Here is a 22,262-nt window from a genome sequence, read left to right as displayed (position 1 = left end):
GAGATAGGTCTCCACAGCTAAAAGCAATGGCAAACGTGATGATAAATGAAAACGCTAATCTTCAGTGCCAGCGACGGTAGGGAGTGGTGAGGACTGTGGCCAACTGTAGCACATGCCCCCCCTAAAAGGGACAGCTGCCTCTTAGCCATAGCTATGCAGGAATATGGATTGAGTGTCACTGTGTTGTTTATCTTATAGACAATCTATAAATATAGATTTTTATGTGAAATATCTTGAATTTTTTTTGTGTGTCAGCTCAAAAGTTTGAAATTATAAGTTCACTTGCCCCCGAACTGTGGTTTGAAGAACCCGCTGTGGTGTCCCTTGGTGTTACCTACGACCAACTTCAGTGTGAACCAACAGCTCTGGTCGGGAGGGCCCAGCACTCCGCAGGCCCTGCATGGCACACAGGAACAGTGGCTGTGGAGCCAGGCTGACATCCTTTGAGAACCCAGAAAGGTGACCCTACTGATTAGCTTATGGGTAGCTTTAATCTGAATCGAAGGATTCCAAGGGATGTGACCATTCTTGGCATGCTAAGCGAGAGCGAGAAAGCCATTCATACCACTTACAGCCATTCGGTTTTATCTCCCACCACAGCCCTGAGAGCTAAGACACAGCCACATGTTAACTGATTCAGATGGGCTAGCAGGCTTAAAGGGCCACGGCGGATGGGATAGTAAACGCATGTCGAGCACATGGAATCAGACGGGCCGGGTTCCTTGGCTCGCCGCTCAGCAGCCGTATGGTTTGGAGCAACTTAGGGTATCTCTGCCTCGATTTCCGCATCTCTGTAAAGCAACTATGAAGCGGTACCCAGTAGCCGTGTTATAGGATGGAATTGTTTCATGTGTGGAAAGCGCTTAGCACAATGCCTCTCTCCTAACGAGACCTCAATAAATGTTAGCTGCCACTACTGTTTCCAAGTCCAGGTTGTCAGATGTCACAGCCCACATAGCCGTTATTCGAGATGTGCCAGAAGTGTCAAATGTACACTGGATTTCGAAGTCATAGGGTGAAAACGAAAACAGAAAATATCTCGTTAATACTTTATATATTGGTCACATGTGGAAATGATAATACCTTGGATATATTGGGTTAACTAAAACATCATTAAAATTAATTTTACTGGTTTTTCACCTTTTTTCAATGTGGCCACTAGAAAGTTATAAATTACATATGTGACTCACATTAAACTTCTATTGGCCAGCATTGGTCTGCAACCAAGAATAATGCCGGACACAAGGTGGGCCTTCAGGAAACAGATGTTGAGTGAATGATTTTCGTAGGTTTTTCGGGCCTTTGTCTTCTCCCTTGAGCCATATGCCTCTTCTCTGACTCCCCTACTCTTACAATGAATGACCACCATAGACTATCAGCAATCATTCACCGTTAGACAACCCCCCTCCACACCCAAGTCACAGGGGACAGAGGCCCTGAGCAATGGAGGACAGCGAGAAGGACACACAGCCAGTATATGCCAGAGCCGAGAGTGGAACCAGAATGTCTGTGCCAGAGCGTAGACACAAACACTACCGTGTTTTGCCAGTGAAGCCCTAGGTTTTTATAAACACATCCTTATGAGGCAGGTGGGAATTCTCGGGGTAAGGCACAGTGAGTGGTCACATGGTTATTAGCGCAAAAAGGGCTCTCAGGAGACCATGCTATCCCTCCCTCTGAAATCTTGACCCCCCCAATTAAGGTCAAACCTAGGCCTGACCACCTACCCCTCTGCAAAGCGTTGCGACTGCAGCCCTTGAAGACAAAATCAGCAGTACTCTCGTTCGGGGCATTCTGTCATGTGTTTAAGTAAAAGGGCCTTGGGGTGTCCTTGCGATGGTGATAACAGGATTGAAAAAAGCCGAAGAGTTGGCAATGGCTCTTTGAAAGTCTCCGAAATCATTAATATTATTGATCCAGAGAGGCTGCCAGTTGGCACTTGCCGGGTTGCTTCTTTGTCTCAGTTCCACTAGTATACACACACATGCACATGCATGCACACACGCGCGTGCACACACACTACCACCACCACCACCACCACCACCACCAAAGTGCAGAGTCTGGGCCCAGGGAGCCATGTGCTCGTCAGTAAAACATTTTGGAACAATTCACACAGAGTCAATTCTCTCCAAATGTGAGACAATTACATAATGCCATAAATACAGGGAGGAGAGCCGAGAAAAACAAATGGCAGATCCAAATGCGAAGGCCCAGGGCATACCAGAGTGGTGAAATATAAGAAAGATGTAGGACGAGCGTTTTGTTTCTCGCAGCGTCGATCACTTTCTGGAAATGGCTGTGAGTCTCTCTGTCCTATTTCTTCATAGGATCTCAGAGTACTTTACAGGTCACCCTCATTGTACCCAAACCCTGAGGTGAGCAGAAGCCGGTCTTTCCGTTGAATGGACAGGCACAGGTGCTGGCCTGAGAACCCACAGCATAGCTAAAGCAGAACTAGAAGCCGGGCCTCACAGGTCGTAGACACCCAACAGGCCGTTCCCCAGACGCTTGGAGGCCCAAAAGGAGGAACGAAGCTTCATTCTCATCTTGAGAATCTGAGAATCTGGTGAAGAAGACAGAACAGATGTGCCTGATGTTCAGGGCATCTCAGACCAAATCAAGTCAGCAACTAGACAGGCTATAGACATAAGTAACGGACTGCTGAGAGTACTAATACTAGCAGAAAGTAAAACGAAATCGTAAAGGTGGATGAGGACTTTGTTTTGACTAAAAGGGAAGAATGGAGCCTTTGATTCGGTGGCAGGCACTTGAAGCCTTGAGGCGTGGTGAGAGCAGGTGGATCAGCAGAATTGTCCTTGCTGGTGACCACACAGAACACTCGGATAAGCAATGTCCTTGAAGTTGCTTTTCGGACTGAGTCTTTATGCAAGGTGGTAACAGAGCCTGGGGAGAAAGAAGTAGTTTGGACCAGAAATCATTCTTTTGGTCACGGTTGTTATTGGTAGCCTTGCCATCTTGCTTAATCAACAGTTTTTCAATAACACTGAGTTTCCTATTTGATCTCAAGGCTCCCACTGTGATGTTTTCCCAGAGCTGGGAGAGCTGAGCTGTGGGAACTAGGTTTGGCTGGCTCCCTGCAAACGTCCACCTGCTGAGAGCCCCAGTTGTCTCCCTGCCATCGTGATGAACATGGCACAGAGAGCGAAAGTGGGGCAAGTGGAAGAATGAATTGAAAGAAAGGAAATGAAGCAACCTGTGAAAAAACCAGCAAACAAGACTACTTCAGCAGTGCAAGTCGACGAGGCAAACACCATCTGGCCCTGAAAATGGATGGAGCAGAAACGGACGGCCTCCCTTCAAGGGATTCGCAGTGCAACTGGGTGCAGAGTCGCTTCATGCCTGCCTGAGACTACCCCGGGTTGTGGGGCAAGGGTTGATGTGTTTGTAGAGCAGGAAGCTGGGGAGAGACTTCTTCTCTTGATAATATATCAGGGCATAGTTTCACCTAATGGAAACTCTCCAGCAGAAAGGAGTTACGGTGGCTGCTTCATGTCTACCTCCACGCAGAGCAGAATTCAAGGATTTGAATACAGCGGAGCTGTCCGTGAGAGGCGCCACTGGTTTGCATCTGACAGCTTGCATTCACTCATTTGGTCCTGCGTGCATCCATCCTTCCATTCGTTCATCCCCCTCTTCCTCTCCTTTCACCACTACTGCTTTAGTCCATTGCCAGGGCCTCCTGTCTGGCCAGTCTGCCTGGCCTTGAGCCCTCTTCCACATGGCTACCAGAGCCTCTTTTTAAGCCTGGATCTGCTTTTATCCCCCATGATCTTCAGTGCCTCCCCACTGCTCATATGTGGTACCCCCAATGACGGAACAGCTCCAACCAGCTGACCTCGCCTCCCCTCTGGCTATATCATCCCTCCCACTCACCGCAGCCTACACGCATTTGTGCCCAACTGTGACAAGCCACTGATGAGCCACATTGTTTCTTAATTTGGTGTCTTTGCTTACCTAGGCCCCTCATGCTGGGACATCCTTGTTGTCTTCTCCCACATTCCCTCACCTGTATGCCTGCTGGTATTACTTGAATATGAAGACCAAGTGTGACAGCTATGAAAATCGTGCTGTGAGGAGCATAGTTGATGACGCCCCCAGCTGCTGCTTGGCTGGGTCTGCCACCATCTTCCTGTCAAGGCCATGATTCCTGTGGGCTGCTCCCAGCCAATGACTGAGCATGGTGGAGCACTAAGGCAGCCCCATCGAAAGATATGAGATCCCCCCAGTGGGTACCTTTGGTCTAAGGACTCTCCACTGGTCTGACCAAACCTTTCTTGGAAGTGTCCAGTAGTCTGAGACTCTATCTACTCCATCCTTCTCTTCCCACAGGTATCAGGCCTGCACTGTGCTCTGGAGCCCTTCCTGCCCTCTCCTGCTCCTTCACCAATGCATTTCTTGCATGTCTAATCTTCTCTTTGCACCTGCTTTTCCACGGACCTGAACTGATGGGCCAAGTTAGCATCACCTCTTTCTTAAAAACTTTCCTCACCTCCCTTGTAAAATTGAACCCTCTCTCCTTTATACCCTCTCCTCTACGTTGTACATACTTTTCATGATTACACCAATAACTCTTTACTGTAGTTATCTATGCCTCCATCTCCCAGACCGTAGACTCCATTAGGCCAATGAGGTCACTGCCTTATTTATCTCATTAACATCACTGCCTTGTATAGTACCTGTTATAATCAGGAGCACCATAAAAATTTATGAAATGAATGATCTATTCTTCTATTTATCAAGTGCTATTGTCCTAGACCACATGTTAAGTACAGAGGATAGAGAAAATAATGAAAGTGAATCCATGCCTCTAAGGCCCTTTAAGGCTGGCTGACGGGATTAGCATGCAGATAACTATTGTATAAGCAAGAATGGAATAGCTGCTATCAAAATGGTGCAGGTGACATGAAATAAGATCCTAGAGGAAGTCATAATTGATTCTCAGTGGATGGCGGAGGAAGGAGTCATCACCATGGAAGGCTTCCTAGAGCAAGCAGCGTTTGGATTGGGCCGTGTGGGATCTGTAGGATTTATACTAAGACAGTAGGAGAGGAGGGGCCTTCCAGGCCAGGGAGATTGCGTAAACATGGGACACGAGGAGGGCTATTTTGTTAATTTTATTGTGAACGTTTTCTAGTACTCACAGAAGAAGATAGTGCCTCCCTCGTTTTACCTTCTTGTTTGTTGTTGCTGTAAAGAAGGCTTTGTTTATTTGATGCTTGTTTACTCTGCCTGATTCCCTAGTGTCTCCATCTGCCTCAGAGCCCAGAAAGCAGCCCTCACCTTGTGTGTTTTGAGTTTCTCCACATTGTCAGTCTCCTTGACTGACTTTCCAGATCACATCTGGCAGGCTCCGAGGCCAGGATGGCGCCCGGGTGGCTTCAGGCATTTGGCTGGACAGGCGGGAGCCTTCGATGACTATTTCCATCTGACAAGTCCTGGGCAGGGCACTGACTGAATGGCTTCTGTTATCACAGTCCCGTGACTCCTGAGCCGGCGTGGGCATGAGGAGGGGACGTTGGCATCATATACTCTGTCTGGCATCATCCGCCATTGGGAGGCATCGACTGACTACTGCTTGAAAACCCTAGCCTAGGGAGGACGTAGAGGGTGAGAGCAGGGAGGTATGAGAGATAAGGAGGGACAAAACTGCCTGCGGCCCAGATGCTGCTGGATCAGGGCTGGCCAGCTTCGCCTGCAGCTTGTTTGGGGCACCCGCAGAGCTGGGCTCGCAGGCAGCATCCTCAAAGACGCCTGGCTACAGATGCACTCAGTGCCTCAGTCTGGCAGCCTCTTCTCTCAGACGTGTGCTGGTAGCAAAAAAAAAAAAAAAAAAAAAATCAAGATTTCTGGTAGCTCCAGGGGCTGCTGTAGAAAACTTGCCTGGAGGCCCATGGCCAAAGTGCAGGTGTGGGGGGAGGTGGGGAGGTGAAGGAAGGGTGGAGGGTGGGGGAACCCACATCTGCATTACAGCTCGAGGCCCTCCTCCTTCCTGCCCTTGCCCTCCATTAGACAAGCAAATAGACACTCAGTTGTAAATTTGCTTGCTCTCAAACTTTTCTTATTACAAAACCATAAGCCCGGACATTTAAAAGCCCCCAGGAGCCTTCTAGTCCTTGCCCCACAGGGCAGCCCCTCCCCCAAAGCAAAATTCTCAGGAAAGATGAGCAGGGACTTCCTCCAAGCACAAAGTACCTATTTTCTGAAAAGATTTTAATCTTTTTCAATGGTTACTCAATATTCTAGTCTATATATGTAATTTTTTAATTACATAAATATTACATGAATTCATTCTTATTAAAATGCAAACGACATAAACAGATGTTTCCACTGCACATTCCCCAACCTCGCCCTCTCCCAGAAATAAAGAGCTCTCATCAGTTTGGTGGTGGTACCCTTCATTATTCTTTTGGAATGTGGCATTTAAAATCGACGTGCGAGTAGGGGTTCTTCTTTGGTTCTTCTACACACATGTGACCACTGTGCATATCGTCCTGCAGATTATGTTTTTCCGTTCAGGACGTGACTTTGAGATCTGTCCAGGGGTTTGACATTCTCTTCCGCGCGGGCCGTATCCCACGCTTTCAGGAGCTCGTGCTTCATCACTCCCATGTTGACAAACATTTAGGTGCCTTTCCAATTTGCTTCAGTATTACCGTGATACCTCTCTGATACTCGTTTCGCAAGCTCTCTGAGAAGGCAACATCTGCTACAGTCTCTCCAGGAGAGAGCCTGGGCGGAAGGGTATGTGCATTTTAAATCGAATAGAATGCCACCAAACGGCCCTCAAATGCGGCGCATGAATTTCCCCGCCCGCCCTCAGGGTGGGGCACAGGCCGCTGCCTGGCCCACTCAGCATCCATTCTCATCTGTTTCCCTTGGTGCATTCCATAGCAGGAGCTGAAAAGAACAAATGATCCCTTTCCCGGCCTCTCCTGCAGCCAAGAGTAGCGAAGTGACACATTTCTAGCCAAAAAAAAAAAAAAAAAAAAAGATACATATGGAAGCATCTAGGAGTAGAAACATGGTTCTGGAGAAGCTTTTGCTTTTCCCAATATAAAATAAGGATGTGAGTGCCCCCCCCCCTTCTCCTTTCTTTCTTTCCTGCTTTAAGCTATGGTAGACCACTTGAGACAAGGAGAGTACAGCCACAGGTCACAAATCAACCCGCTAAGGATGCCAGGGCAGAATGACAGAGTCTGCATTGCTAGTGGTATCGCGGAGCAGTTGGACGGATGCCAGCAGCCACCTAAACTGGATGTCTTATTACGGAAGAAAAATAAACCCTCAGTTGTTTAAGCTTCTGCTAGTTGAGTGTCTGTTACTTGTAGCTGCATGAAAACCTAAATGAGACAGACTTTTAGTGCCAGGTACGCATTTTTACTTTGATTTAACCTTGCTGTTTATACACTATGGTAACAGTACAACTTTCCTATTACTCTGTTGAGTAGTAAAATGACAATAGCAATAATTTATTCACTGCTCACTTTGCATACATTATCTAATATCACAAAAAAACCCGAGATACAAATTAATTGTCTTTATTTCAAAGGCAAAGAAACCAGAGACCAATAAAGCTGAGTTCCTTCTCCTCATTCACAAAGCATTCCGACCGAGTTCTAGCTGCTTCTGTGGGTTCCATTCTAGAGTCGGGAGCCCAGGTGACTTACTTAATCCTACAAGAACAATAGTAGCAGCAGTAAGGTGGCACGTGTGTATGGACCGTGCCATTTACGTGGTGATGCCAAGGATAGTGGGAGCCCCGCTGGCTTTGACCAGTGGGTCGAGGTCTTGCTGTTAGCTCGGCCTCCTATCTTCTGCTCTGAATTCGGGCCCTCTGGCTCTGCCCTGTGTCGTTACGACTGGATCTTGCCCATTCCGAAGCCTTAAATGAGCGCTCTGACTATAAATCTGTCCGCTTTTCACTCTACGTCCTTTCGCCGTCTCTCCCAATGCAATCTGAAGAAATGTTTTAAAAGACACTGTTGAAAGACCACTCTTTGCGTGTATGTCTGTGCAAATTATCTTTCTATTTAATCGTTCGTTAAACCTCGAACAAGTTCATGAAGATCATTATGGGAGATTAATAGTCTCAAGTGTTGACATTGTACAGACTCGGGCCCCTGACTAATAGGAAAGGGAGGCAATGCATTCCAATACCTTTGGTCCCCAACCAACATGCCAGGGAGTTACCCCAAAGCTTTGTCATAGGATACATGGAAATCTTTGTATTTCTAATGATTTTTTTTGTGGTCGCAAGTGATATAAATTCAGCTCAGACTAACATAAACCAAAACGGAACCTATTGGCAAATGTCCAGGGAAATCTAGTGGAGGAACTGGCGGTCATGGATCCAGGAGAGTCAGGATTGTCTCTTCCCCGCTCTTGGCTTTGCAAGTCTCACCTTGACCTTACTCTGCAGATGGGCATTTTCGACATGGCAGAAAATGGGGCCTTCATTTCCCAGGCTCCTAACAACTATAGTGGAGAAAAACAGTGTTTTCCACCAGCTCTGATAAGAAAATCCCTTGAATGACTTGGATTGGCGTCAATCATGTGCCCATTTCTGAACCTGTCCCCACGGACAGAAATAAGACAGTTTGGTTATCTGAGCCTGCGTCACGGTCCCACCACTATGGCTGGAGTGGTTTTAGGGGTTCAGCCCTACCGAAACCACATGCTGTGGGATTCTCCTGGATGGACAAAAGCATCAGATGTGTGCCAAAGTGACCTGAGGCGTTATGGCCGACCTGAGGCAACGCCTCAGCCTGGAGGCTTTAAGGAAGGGGCTGAGGCTTCCAGTAATGTTTCTGTGCCCCAACAGGCAGGCGTGGCTTCTCAGCATGCACGGGGTGGATGCAGCTCCAGAACTGTCACCTCGTCATTGAAGAGACTCGGCAGCCTGTGTCAGAGGGTACAGAGGGTCCTCTCTTGACAAGTCACCCTTGGCACAGTCACTGGCTGGAACAAAAGAGGTGATATCCTAAATCTAACCTCTAGACAAAGGCTGCTCAAACCAGGTAACATGACAGAGTTCAGAGGTCCTGAGAGTGGCAGAAGTCTTCTGACCCCTCCGCCTGCTGCCCGGATGTCATGGTCCCGAGGAGAGTCGAAGGGCTGCTCGGTCACCAGGCCTTGACGCAGTGTCACTCTTTACGGAACGCATCTGTCATTCATCCTCTGTGTTCCTATGTTTGTGTGTCAAAAGCACACACACAGCCGTGGTCTTCCTGGCCAAAAGAACACAACATGACCTTCTACCTGCTCAGTGATGATTGCGTTTCTACCACACTTACAGAGTTGCTGCTCTTGCTTAAGGATTATCTCCTCTAATTACTCAGGAGAGAGAAGATTGCTGTGAGATAATAGAAAATACATATTGATCTCTGCTTCTGGATTTTGTCACGAATCTCCTAAAACCCTTGTAATTTCCTAAATGATAAGAGCATGAGTATCTCTTGTTCTAATACTTGGTCTTTGACCCCGTTCCTGACACAGGACTCCTCAAAGTCTTGTAAATGCCTAAATGATAAGAGCACTAGGAGCACCTTTTTTTCTAATGAAGCCATTCTGGATGGGCTCCTGGGTGGCTCCTGGATGTGGGGTGGTCACCAGAAAGACCAAGCTGTGATTAGAAGCTTAGAATTCTCAGCCTCATCCCTCATGAGTGAATTGAGGGTCTGGAAATAGTTCACCGATCATGCCTACGTGAGGAGGCTTCCATAAAATCCCCATAGCACTACACCGTTTAGAGAGCTTCCAGGTTAGTGAACTCATCTATACCAAGAGTGTGACACACCCCAATTCCACAGAGACAGAAGGTCCTGTGTCTATGTATCTCTTCACATGTATTCTTTATCATATCCTAATGAATTGCTAACCACAAGTCAGTGTTTTCTTGCGTTCTGGGAGTCACTCAAGCAAATCAATTGAACCCAAGGAGGGGGTCATTAGAACCTCTGCACTATAGCCGGTTGGTCAGAAGCACAAGTGACAACCTGAGCTCGCACCTGGCACCTGAAGTGTGTCTGTGGTGGTGGCTGCAGGGGAGCAATCTTATAGGACTGAGCCTTTAACCTGTGGGGTCCGACCCTACCTCCGGGTAGGTAGCTTTAGAATTGACTTAAATTGTAAGACACCCAGTTGTGTTCACAGAGAATTGCTTCATGTGGGGAAAAACTTACACACATTTGGTGACCAGAGTGGCAGAAATACAGTGTTTCGTGCAAGTAGTAAAGGAGACTCGGGAAAGAAGAACAATAGGGAAGAACTGCCTTTCCATTGTTAAATTTTCTAATTTACGGTTAGTAAGAAAGAGTGAGCTCATCAGACTCTTTCATGAAAATATCTTTTGGTGAGAAATGCTGAGCCTCTTACTAATAAGCAGGCAGTGAGATCCTTGAAGGTAGTCATATCTTATTTATATTTGAGATACCTGGCAAGAACCTCCCACGTGGCAGTTTCTCACTAAAGGTAAAATTTTAGATGCATAATCTTCGAGTTAACTCCAAATTTCCAGTAACGTGATATTACACACAACTGTCAGTGGTGATATTTTGGGTGGAAGAGAGAATGAAGGAGGAGTCATGCATGCCCAGCATTCGAGCTTCAACTGAAAAGAATCGCTGTACAACGGAAGATGAAAACCCTGATTTCAGGTGAGTCTAGAGATTGGAGTGGGAAGCACCCGGAACAAATTTTCGGTTCTGAATTATGAAAAATCTTGATGAGGGCATCAGCCTCTCTGAGGGATGAGGGATGGAGAGGTACGGGCCAAACTTAGCCGACGCTGAGGAGCAGCGGACACGCTGTGGTATGTTCCGTGTTCATCCAATGCCTCTCAAATCAGGATTAAAGAATTAAGAGCGTTTCCACTTTTCTGTAGCATAACGTAGTGGTTAACAGCTCGACGTGTGGTTCCGGGTTGCTGCGGTGTAAATTCGAGCACTGCCACATATGGCCGCGTGACCTTGGGCAACATGCTCAACCTCTCTGTGCCTCACTTTCCTCACCTGAAAAATGGGGATAATAGTTGTCTCCAACTATGTGGCCTTGTTTTGAGGAGTTAAATGAGTTCATATGCATAAGAAGTGTGAGACGAGGCTTGGCATATGGAAAGTACTATAGGTTTAGCTATATTTATTATTTCCCCAAAGTGGGGAAAAGGACAGTATTATTAGGCAGCACCCGAGCACTCACCTTCTTATTTGACAGATGCAGAAGCAGATTGTCCCCTCAGAGAGGGTCCCCCGGAACGCGGACGCCCTGGGGGTGCCCTGTGCCGTGCTGCGCCCTTCCTCGCTAGCTGAGCCTTCGCTGGGCAGCAGAGCCCCAGACTCCAAACAGCGCGAAGGCGCTGAGGCTGCTCTCTCTGCAGGACTTGCCCCTCTCAGACATTGAGAGGGCAGAGCACAGGGAGGGTGAGTCTGCTTCTCTTTTCTTTCCCACACGCTCCTCAGCCGTGCCTCCTCCTCTTCCCTGCACATCTACTTTGGGATCAGAGCTGAGTGTGACGGTGAGGTGTTTGGTACATGGTTATGGGTCACCCATTTAAAGGGGAGGGACTCATCCCAGTACGCAGTGGCAGGGGCCAGGGGCACACTGAGGGCTTCAGTTCGTATCAAGTTGGGGCCTGGGCAAGAAGAAAGCCTTTACCCTGTGGATTCTTGCTCCCATGGTGGGCTGAGAGAGGACTGGATAGGGTCTGCTGGAGCAGGGGCGAGGCGGCATGAGGAAAGCCCTTTGGTGGAACAGTTGGATACTTACCCAACCAGCTGGCCACCAACCCAAGGCAGCCCAGATCCAGGGTGAAGCCAGCCCTAGGTCCTCACCACTTAAAGTCATCTTGAAGCATCACCCGATTGTCTATGGCACTCCAAGCACTTCCCAGTTTCCACATGATTCTGCCAATGAGGGTGGAGGGAGATGTGTGGGGAGGAGTCTTAGGATCCTTGCATCGCTGCTACTGGATTAGACCCTTACAGATAAAAGTCACCCTTGACTGCTTCTTACTAATGGATAAACAGGGTAATTTGAAAAAAGGTAGTGAAGACTGATGCATAGTGTGTCCTGGCTCCTCCCCCATGTCGCCTCCACAATATGATGAGTTCTGCTTGCAAAGCACAGCGTTACTCCGTGAACTCTTATACCCAGACCATGTCCTCTGCTGGACATTTTGTGTCTCACAGGCAGCAAACAACAGTAAATTAGCTCATAGACACTAAAAACCTCTATGACTTTGGCGGGTCTGTGCTCTAACATGGTGGCAGATGTGATTCTCCTGATAGGTAGGAAGGGACAAGGCCTCAGAATTGTGGGGTCCTCCTAAATTTTGTGGGTGGCTGTGACTAAAACTCCCAACCTGCCACTCTGGACCACTCACTTAGAACCCAAAGTCTAGTCCTGATAAATAGGATAATTTTTTACTGTTTTTTTTTTTTTGCCCCCCTAGGAGGAGACGACTCTGTGATCCCTCGTGGAACCTTGCCCTTGGTCCATAAGAATGTGATTGAATAATGTCCGATGTCTTTTAGGAATTCCTAATGTCCAGATATAGCCCACTTTGTGTATTATACAGGCTTTCATTTAGCCAGGATATCTGGACAACATCAATAATCAATTGTTAGGTAAACTCAGGGGTTTTTATTTTTGGCAGGGGACATAAATAGTTTATAATTATTTAACCCTCATTTCCTCAAGCTTTCCAGAATTTTTCTCTAGACCTCTACTATGATGACCTCTGTGCATTGGCCTGACCCAGATTTCCCTTAAACCGCTGTCAATTGTCCTGTAGGAGTGGAGTGAAATGGTTACGATCCAAGCCAGGTGTCTGGAGGTGGAGTCCTGGCTGCCGACTGTGGGCTAGCTGCTTGATCTCTTGACCTCAGTGTCCACATCTGTAAAATGAAGGTAGCAATGGTACCTATTTTATCAGTTGTTGGAATACTAAGCATGTTGGTACGTAAAAGTATTTAATTTGGTGCCTGGCACACAGTAAGAGCTTTAGGCATTAGCTAGCATCTTGTCCCATGCATGGGCCATACTTGCCAATGACATGCAAGTGAATTCTTAGGGCTACTGCTCATCGCTTTGCGTAGATAACGCCACAGGAAATTTGGACATTTTTCTAGTAGGATGAAGAATGACTTGCACACCTGGAAGAGGAAGGTGGTCTCTGGTGATCAGGGTGCATGTCTATCTACCTCACTCCCCAGAGATGCGTATGAAATATAAAACCCCGATTCATTCATTTTTGGAACCATGAGCTTCATTTCCCAAGGCACAGGTGATCAGATCTACCATCCTGTTGGATAGAGAAGTCAAAAACTGACCTTCCATTTCTAGTCTGTGATTGAACTTGAGAGCTGGAGTATAAATTGAAAGAAGAGGCATGTCCCCTGCATGCTGAACATATTCCCATCCTCTTCCAGGAGTGCCTTATTCATTCAAAAATATTTATCAAGTATGTACAGTCTGCCAGGCACTGTTGTACATCCCAAATAGATAGCAATAAACAAGACAGACGAGGCCTTTGCTCTCTTGGAGCTTACATCATCAAGATCCAACAAACTCCTATATTCTATTAGAATTTTTCATTAATCGCCTCTTTTTTTCAGTAGCATATTCTAAAAGATAACCAAGAATGACCACACAATTCTGAAGTGCCCCATGAATCACCAAAGATGACATGAGGACCACAATAGATGTGACGTGCACATTTTGTTGCATTCTAATACTTTTTTTTTTAAGTAGATAGTCCATGTAACACATCTATACTTTCCATAAATATTTAATTAAACTGAATGGCCTGTTCTGAGACCACATAGAAAAATACATTCCTTTACTCTATAGGAAATATTTTTCTGATTTTGTTGGGTTTCGCTCGTTTCTATATTTTGCTTGTATGCATCCTTTGGTCTCTCACCGACTATTATGTCTTTTCTGACCCACTGGACTGTGGGCTTCATAAGGGGAGGAGACTTCCTAAGCCTGTGCACACCCCACTGATGACATTGCCTGATGACTGCTGGCCCCAAGAAAGGAGGGCCAGTTCAAGTGGAAAGGAGGAAGGATCTTGTCTGCAGCCTCATGACATGTCCAAGCCTTCTCTTGGGACCCTGCCCTGCATACTGTGTTCTGATGTTCAAAGGAAAACTGTCAGGGGAATGAGGCCCTACCACCCCTCTCTCTTGCTGTTCTCTGGTCTTCTGTGAAGTGACCCGATGGGATGGAAGGTCTCCGCATTTCCTCCCAACACTCTGGTCTCCGTTTCCAGGTTTGCCGGGCAGAAAGCAGGGAGAGTTTGGGAGCTGTTCTTCTTTTCGACTTCAAGGACTTCGTCTGCTGGGAGGCCAGGGAGAGGCCAGGAGTGCCAGTGCTTCGTGGCTGGAACACACACACACACCTGCCCCACCCCGTCTGCACCCTTAAAGGAGAAATAAAACACTCTTGATTCCTTGCTGTAGAGGAGACTTAGGGGTGGAGCAGACAGGGGAGCAGAGAGGCAGGATGATACCACCGAGCGAGAACAGGACAGGGGAAGGAAAACTCACATACGGAAAAGGACACTAGTGGTAGGGAAAGAAATTTTATTTTCAAGCTTTTAAGAGAATAATACAAACAACAGAGAGTTTTAAAAAACCCTAAAAACTAGTTTAAAAAAGTACTTGACAGTGTCCCTTGAATACCCATGGATGATGCAGCCATTGTGCAATGACAATGAGAAACTGCAAGTGACCACCCAGTGGCCTTCCCTGGCGGGGTCCTGGGAACCAGCAGGCAGGGTCAAGGGACAGTGCTCCCTGCCAGGGTCCCTGGACCCGCCTCCTTGCTCAGGAAGGACCAGGGAGCACTGGCGCTGAGAGATTAGCACACTGCCCTCGGGGGAGCGTCCCCAGCAACAAGGGATGCTTCCTCTGCTCTCCCCTCCACCCCACACCCACGGTGCCTCCAGCCCACTTCACCCCATTCACTGCAGCGGCTCTCCCTGGAGACCCTGGGCAGGAGGTGCCCTGCAGTGGGGTCCCTGGGCTTCAGCACGTGCCGAAGCAGGAGCGGGCACGGCGCTGAGTGCGTCCTGGCCATGGTGGGTTTGAGTAGTTGGGGAAAGTCACTCCTGGATTGACAGCTTTGAAGGCTGACGCCACAGCAGCAGGACTGTGCTTGAGATACTCATGGGAAATTTGTACTTTTCTCTAGTGTATGTGTGTGTGTGTGTGTGTGTGTGTGTGTGTGTGTCTGTCTGTGTGTCTGTCTGTGTGTCTGTCTGTGTGTCTGTGTGTCCTGTAAACATCTTTGAGCCAAATCACCATAAAATAAAGTAACAAGGGCACAAAAAGACATCCATTTCCAAAGCCAAGCCCTCTTTGAGCCCACCTGAAGTTGGGAGTTCCGGTTCTGAAGGCGCGGAAGGTTTATACAGGAGGAGGACTCCCTTCCCTCTGGCCACTCATACCAACATCTCCCTCCCTCCACCATCCACCCCAGAGTCACGAAAGTCACGAGTTAGAAAGTCTGCCCACTCAGGGGAGCCCAGGCGCTGCGAACCTCTGTGTCCTCCCTGCCAGCCCACACCTGTCCCGCTCCCTCCCACCCACTGCCCGCGGATCACGGCCCGGGGAGAAAACCAAACAAGCTCGAGGGTAAAACAATGCACCCTTTGCATTTTTTCTCCCTCCGCACGTCCACAGGTGGGCACCGCCACCAGACAGGCCGCTTTACCCCGAGGCATCCACCTCTTCCAGGTGTTTCGCGCATGGGCACAACTGGGCGATTTTGTCATCGCGTGTTGTTAGGTTCAGTCTGTATTGCACTTAACTTGTTGAGTTGGTGTTGGTTTTTCTTGCTCTTGTTGGAGAATGGTATTGACTGATTGGAAATCGCCAAACTGCTCATGGTACCAGGCTCACTCACTCCAGCTCCAATCCTGCGCCCAGGCCCCGCAGGCCCCCGTCCTCTGCTTGCCCTCTGCTCTGGCCCCTGGGGTGACGCCTTACCTCCCCACACCTGCCCCCCAGACCAGCGTCTATCCCACCCTCCCCTCCCGCGCACAGTCACAGCCTCCCTTCCAGGTCTCTCCCTTCACACGGTCGTGACCCTCATGACGAGCTCTCGGCTGCTGCCCTGCGGGCTCCGCTGTTCATGAGGTCGTAAGTGACTCAAGATGTGCAGGATGGTGTAAGCACAGTGGTGGTCAGACAGGGGGCCTGAGGGGTGGCTGGCTCCCCGGGCGGGGCCTTCCTCAGGCGCCGGGGTGGCTGCAGCCTCCTCTGAGGAGGAGGAGGGGGCATTGGCCTGGGTGGATGAGGAGGTCCGGGGGTTTGTCCTGCCTCCCGATTTTTGATCCTCCAGGTCTTTTGTCTTATCATAGTTCAGCACTTTCCACTGCTGGTTGACAGCCTGCCACCGTTTAAAGATGCGGTACACGGAGGGTCCCTCGTGGATGATGAGACCTGACGCATCAGGGAGAAGAGAAGAACAAAAGCCAAGTAAGGGAAAGTACATCACAGTCTCTCTTTATTTATAAACAGACGTAGATGCTGGGGGAAGCTGGATTCGGACGGTTTGATTCGTTCTTTTCAAACCTACCTTCCGTCTCTGTGCCGCATGGCTCCATCCCTACATCCCTGGGCTCAGCAAGTCAGGTAGGCAGGAGGCGCAGGGCCGCCATGCCAGACCCATGAAGTAGCTGAGCGCCTACAGTGATGCCTTTGCCTTTGCCTACTTGACTCCACATGCTCACTTCTTGGCTGGACAAACTTTAAATCTCTCATCCATTGAGGTATAATATAAATATCTTTTCCTCCCTCTACCATGTATCCATGGCACCCAGTATTTAGCAGATGTTTAATGAATCATATGCTTTCAAAGGCACCATAAAAGAAACAGCATGGTCGTTCCATACCTGCTGAATGATGTCTGAAATGCTACTGGTCAATTCTTTGCCCAAATAGCCCAGTGCTACTGAAACACATATGCCTCTGGGAGAAAGAACCGTGATGCAGTTATATTGGCCGGTGGGAAGGTAAAGTCCAAAACAAGCCATGTCAGACAATGAGGCAAATAAATATTAATTATGTGCCTACTATGTGCCAAACCTTAGGGATGCTGCAGTGAGCAGGAAATGCAGAGCCCTGTCCTCAGAGAACTTACATTCTAGCGGAGAGACACACAGCAGACGCATAAACAAACCAGCGAGACTATTTAGGGTGCTGAAAATGCTGTCAGGGAAATAAAACGGGGTTAAACAGCCACCAGCTGCAGACACTGAGGGCTCCGTTTTGGCGAAAGTGTGGTGGGAAAGGCCTTCTGCGGGAGGTGACGTTTGCGTCGAGACTTAAACGATGAGAAGGAGGGATCCATGCGAAGATGTGGAAAGAGAGCATTTTAGTGATAGGGCCTGGTGCAAAGGCCAGGCCGTGAGAATGATTGCAAACTGCCAGGGAGAAGGTCGATCTGGCCGGGGCGCAGCGAATGAGCAGGGACGTGCAGGGGGATGACGGGCGCCAGAAGCCAATCTGCGGTGGGGCCTCGTAGGCCGTGGCGAGGAATTTACATTTTATCCCGAGTAGAACGGGAAGCCTTCGAAGGGTTTAACAGAGGTAACCTTGCAATCCGATTCACCCTCCTGAGGTTCCTTCTGGCTCCCGTGAAACAACGAACTGAAGAGGGACAAGAGCAGAAGCAGGAGCCCGAGCAGGAAGTGATGGAATGAATGATTCGGGCGGGAAATGCTGGTGGCCCAGACACAGGTGACGGCAGTGGAGACAGGGAGCAGTCACCGGAGTCAGGATGTTTGCTAGAGGTAGAGCTGACACGCGGCCGACGGGTGAGGTGTGAGTCAAGAGGAAAATCTGGGCGGCTCAGCAGCTCCGGGCTTCCGCAGCGAGCGGCGGGGCCAGGTACCAAGGTGTGGACAGCACGCCTGTAGGGGGCGCGGGTTTGCGTGGTGGCGGCAGGGACTGTATTTTTCCCTATTGGGGCTCCAACAAATTACCACGCGTTTAGTGGTTTAAAACAACACAAATGTATTTTCTTACGGTTCTGGAGATCAGAAGTCTCTATAAAATCAGTCTCACTAGGCTAAAGCGAGGGCGTTAGCAGGGCTGGTTCTTTCTCGTGGCTTTGAGGGGAGAAGCCATTTCCTTGCCTTTTTAAACTTCTAGAAGTCACCTGCATTCCCTGCCTCTTCTTTATATCACTCCACCTTTTTTTTCCAAAGTCACATCTACTACTTTGTGTCATCAAGTTTCCTTCTGCTTCCCTTATTAAGACACTTATGATTACATTTGGCCCAGGATAATCTGGATCTTCCAGGATAATCTCCCCATTTCAAGATTCTTAAATTACTCATATCTGCAAAGTCCCTTTTGCCATGTAAGGTCACATCAACAAGCTCCAGAGATTAGGATCTGGGTGTCCTTGGGGGCCAAGGACCACAGTGATGGTGATATTTTGATCATGGTAAATTTAAGATGTCTGATGAGAAACTCACTAGAAGGGCCAGATAGGCAATTGGACATATGAGTCTGAAACTTAGGGAGAGGTCTGGCCTGGAGCTAGAAGTCATCAGTGCTGGTGTGGAATTCAAAGCCTTAGTATTAGTCCAGATCTCCTGAGGAGAGAAGGTAGGCAGATGAGAGAAGGCCAATGACAGCCTGGGGGCTTCTCGTATAGAGGTTTTGTGGCAATTTGGTGGAAGTAGAACCAGCTAAGGAGGCTCTGAAGGAGCAACCAATGGTGTAGAGACAAGACTAGCAAGTGTGGAGACCCAGAAGTCTAGAGAAGGATATCTTTCAGAGAAAGAGAATGTGGCAACTGTGAAATATTGTTGAGAGGTTAGCCCAGGGGAAACGAGGAGTGACCCTTGGCTCGGAGGCACAGGTGGAGGTCAGATGATAGACATGATAGTGGGAAAATGAGGTAGTCTCATCCAAGTGCATCTTTTTCTTCCATGAAGTCAACAGGTGTGGTGAAAGGGACCCGAGAGAAAGTGGTGAAGAGAGAAGGTGGGGAATAATTATCTCGGAAAGTGGGAAGGTGAAGTTACAAAGGAGAGGCGGTAGCATTCTCTGATGGTGTCGGGTGTCCATTTGAAATGTATGACCTTAACCTTGAAGTAAGTCTAGTCATTGCTTCTGTTTTTCTCACCTTCAACTGCTTGCTACGTGCATCCGTGGAGTGAGAAGAGTTGGATTTAGTTAGTGTAGACTGTTTCTCCAGGCACGTAAGACAGGAGAGAGCATGAGAATGATGGATGTTTGCAAGAGAGAAGTTATTACACTGGACCATGGACTCTAGGCTGGGTAGGAGGGAAGTGATGGGGGATAAGGAATAACAGAAAAATGGAAGGTTATAGGATCGACGACGAGAGGTTTCTATGACGTTGGAGAATTGCCTTTTTCAGCTTCAAGAAGTCACCTGCATTCCTTGCCTTTTCCTTGCAGCTGTCAACAAATCAGTAAACTACAAAGATAGGGGCAATATTCAGAGAATGGGATGTTTAAATCCAGATTTTGGAAGTGCTATGGTTCTTGGTGATGGTAAGGCCAAGGGTGTGACCACTAGAGAGAGGGACTTGGAGGAATGAAGAATTGGATGGATTCTCTGCATCAGCCATCCTCAGTGCTATCAGACCAAGTACCCCCCTTTTTATAACAAATGTATTTTAATACCTCCTCTCTTATCCTGAAATGAAATTCATAAGATAATATAAGCCACTAGGGTTTATTTATTTTTTTTTAAGTGAGTATAACGCCCGAACAAATAAAGAAAAACGAAGAGGAGTCATTTATAAAGACAGTGTAAATTTCCATATAGATTCTGGGACACAACTACATTTAAAAAGAAATTAAAGACCTCATACATTTCCAAATGCCCCTGAGGGGATGGACCACCTCAGCTGAGAACCACGGATCGACAGAGGCACGTAAGTCAGGAATGGTGGGAGGGAGCCCGTTAGCCAGGTGCATCAAGGAAGGTTAGTAGGTGGTCAGCAGCCAACAGCATCGGGAAGGGAAAAGTGGTGGGAACTATGATAACATGCGCTGCAAAGGGGCCGGAGCTCCCGAGGGAGAAAGGAAGAAAGGCGGCTTAGTAGCAGCTATACAAGAAACGATGTCCTCAGGAGACATGTGTTGCAGTGAAAGGCAGGTGAAAGCAACCCTCGGAGGAGTGGATGCCAGTGATGGACCGTGAGGTCCAGAGAACACAGTGGAAGGGCTGGGGAGATGAGGCTGGTTAAGGGAAGAGCAAAACAGGAAAGTGGTGGTTTGTGTCATAAGCGTGGTCTCGGAGGCTGAGACCTGTGACGATGAGTGACATGATCAGAGGCGAAGCATGATGAGATTTACAGCAACTGTAAATCTAGGGGCTGCTGGCGTGGACCCTGGGGGCAGGAGCTGACTCCCAGGAGCAAATAGCAGTGAGTCACTCCGGCCTCCTCAGTGTCAAGCAAAGAGGGTGGAGGGGAACACCTCAAAGCCTCTCCAACCTCCAGCACACTGATTCCAGGAGGCAAGACAGCTACCCGCTGCCATTCTTTCCTCCACTATTCGAACAGCTTCTGAAATCGCACTTTGTGCAACAAGTCTTCAAGCGTTCATCAAAGGAGAGACAATAGTTTCTTAATCTGCTGGGTATGTGCTCCTTGAAGATCTGATGAAAACTAAGAACTACCTCCCTGGGAAAAGACCAGATATACCAATTTATAATTATAGGGAGTTTATGTCTTCTGCAAACAACCTGCGGACCCCTTGATCTGGCCCGCCTGATTCTGGACAAGGAGACTTCCTCTTTGCCCTCTCTCTCACTCTTTCCCAATGTGCCAACTCCCATCACTGTTTTCATCCTTTCGAATACATGCCTATGCACCCGGGGCACATTTATTCCATAAGCCTTGTTTGAACACTGCTATACTCTTTCCCCTAAATCATAAGCCTCGAGAGGACAGGTAAGGGTGAGGCTTGGGAAGCTAACATGGTCCTAGGCACTAATGAAGCCGCGGTGGCAACAGAGAAGATGGGGGCCTCAGGGAGAGAGAAGCAGCATCTTTCGAAGCCCCAAACTAACTCTTTCCAACCAGAGCCATTACACTTGATTCTTAATTAGCTTCTCGATCAAACAATTTTACCCTGATTGAAGAGGGTGGCTTAAATTTTTGGTCTGAATGCTGCCTTCTAATTACTCACTGTCTCATTTTTAGAAAGTAATTAAACCATTTTAATAGATGGGTGGCTGAAGAAGAGGAAGGTGCACCTGTTTGTGTAGATTATGCTTGTTTGGCAAAAGTTGGAAAAGCACAAACTACCTCATTCACATCTACTCCCCAGCCCTTCCTCTGCTTCCTGCTCTATGAAGCACTTGTTGATTCCTTGGGTGGCAGAATTGTTTTTTAATGGAGGAAGATGGGTGGGGCTCATCTGATAGAGAGAGGTAAAGTGGGCAAGGTTGAAGGGATGGAAGAGAAAGAAGATGGGTGGGAAGTGGCACAGAGAATGGAGAGGAGAGAGAGAGAGACTGAGACTGAAATTAGAATAGGAGGAAAGAAGGCTATTGGTGGAAGGAGGCAGAGAAATAGCAGAATAAAATGGAAAATCAGAAGCCATGGTAATAGCAGAAACCCAGTAAGTTTTGATTGAGCCCTTTTCTGGGGTTTTCTAATTAATTTAACAAGAGTGCTTCTCAAACTTTAGCATGCATCAGAATCAACCAGGGAGCTTGTTAAAATACAGATTACCAGGCCCATTCCCAGAAAGTCTGACTCGGTGGATCTGGGGTGAAGCCTAAGACTTTGCATTTCTAAGGCACTCCCAGGTAAGGCCGATGCTGCCAGGTGTGGACTGTACTGGAGTAGCACCGCCTAGAACGTGGTCCTTATCCTGGCCTGCTGCCCTGCAAAAGGCTCTAAACTGACCAAAAAAAAAAAAACTATAAATAAAAGAAATACTCTACTTCCAGATGTGACAGACATGAAAATGTAAGGCCACTGGAGGAAAGGCTACCTCCTCCCCTGGACCCAAGCACCTCGGGACCCCACAATTCAGAGTCAACTCACTGATGAATATGTATTGACCATTCAGAGCACCTGCCACTTACTAGCCTTGTGGCCTTAGGTAAGTTGCTTCCTCTTTCTGAGCCTCAGTTTTCTTATCAGTAAATCGGGGCTGATGCTCCTTCCTGATACAGGGTTGTTATGAGATTAAATGAGGTAATCTATGTGCTGCAGACGGCTGGCCCGGTCCTGG

At 48.1% G+C, this 22,262-nt stretch overlaps 1 protein-coding gene across 1 annotated transcript in view; it reads right to left on the bottom strand.

Annotated features, from left to right (window-relative positions):
• Positions 1-14,589: 14,589 nt before the first annotated feature.
• Positions 14,590-22,262, bottom strand: part of MARCHF4 (membrane associated ring-CH-type finger 4) — an 87,222-nt gene continuing 79,549 nt past the window's right edge. The window contains exon 4 of the mRNA XM_016156830.2: positions 14,590-16,469. Coding sequence (XP_016012316.2) covers positions 16,099-16,469 — 371 coding nt within the window. The 3' untranslated portion in view covers positions 14,590-16,098. The remainder of the gene's footprint in view (positions 16,470-22,262) is intronic.

This window comes from Rousettus aegyptiacus, unplaced genomic scaffold (genome assembly GCF_014176215.1).
Source record: "Rousettus aegyptiacus isolate mRouAeg1 unplaced genomic scaffold, mRouAeg1.p scaffold_m13_p_2, whole genome shotgun sequence".
In the NCBI taxonomy this organism is placed as follows: Eukaryota; Metazoa; Chordata; class Mammalia; order Chiroptera; family Pteropodidae; genus Rousettus; species Rousettus aegyptiacus.
This window is presented reverse-complemented; position numbering and strand designations above follow the sequence as displayed.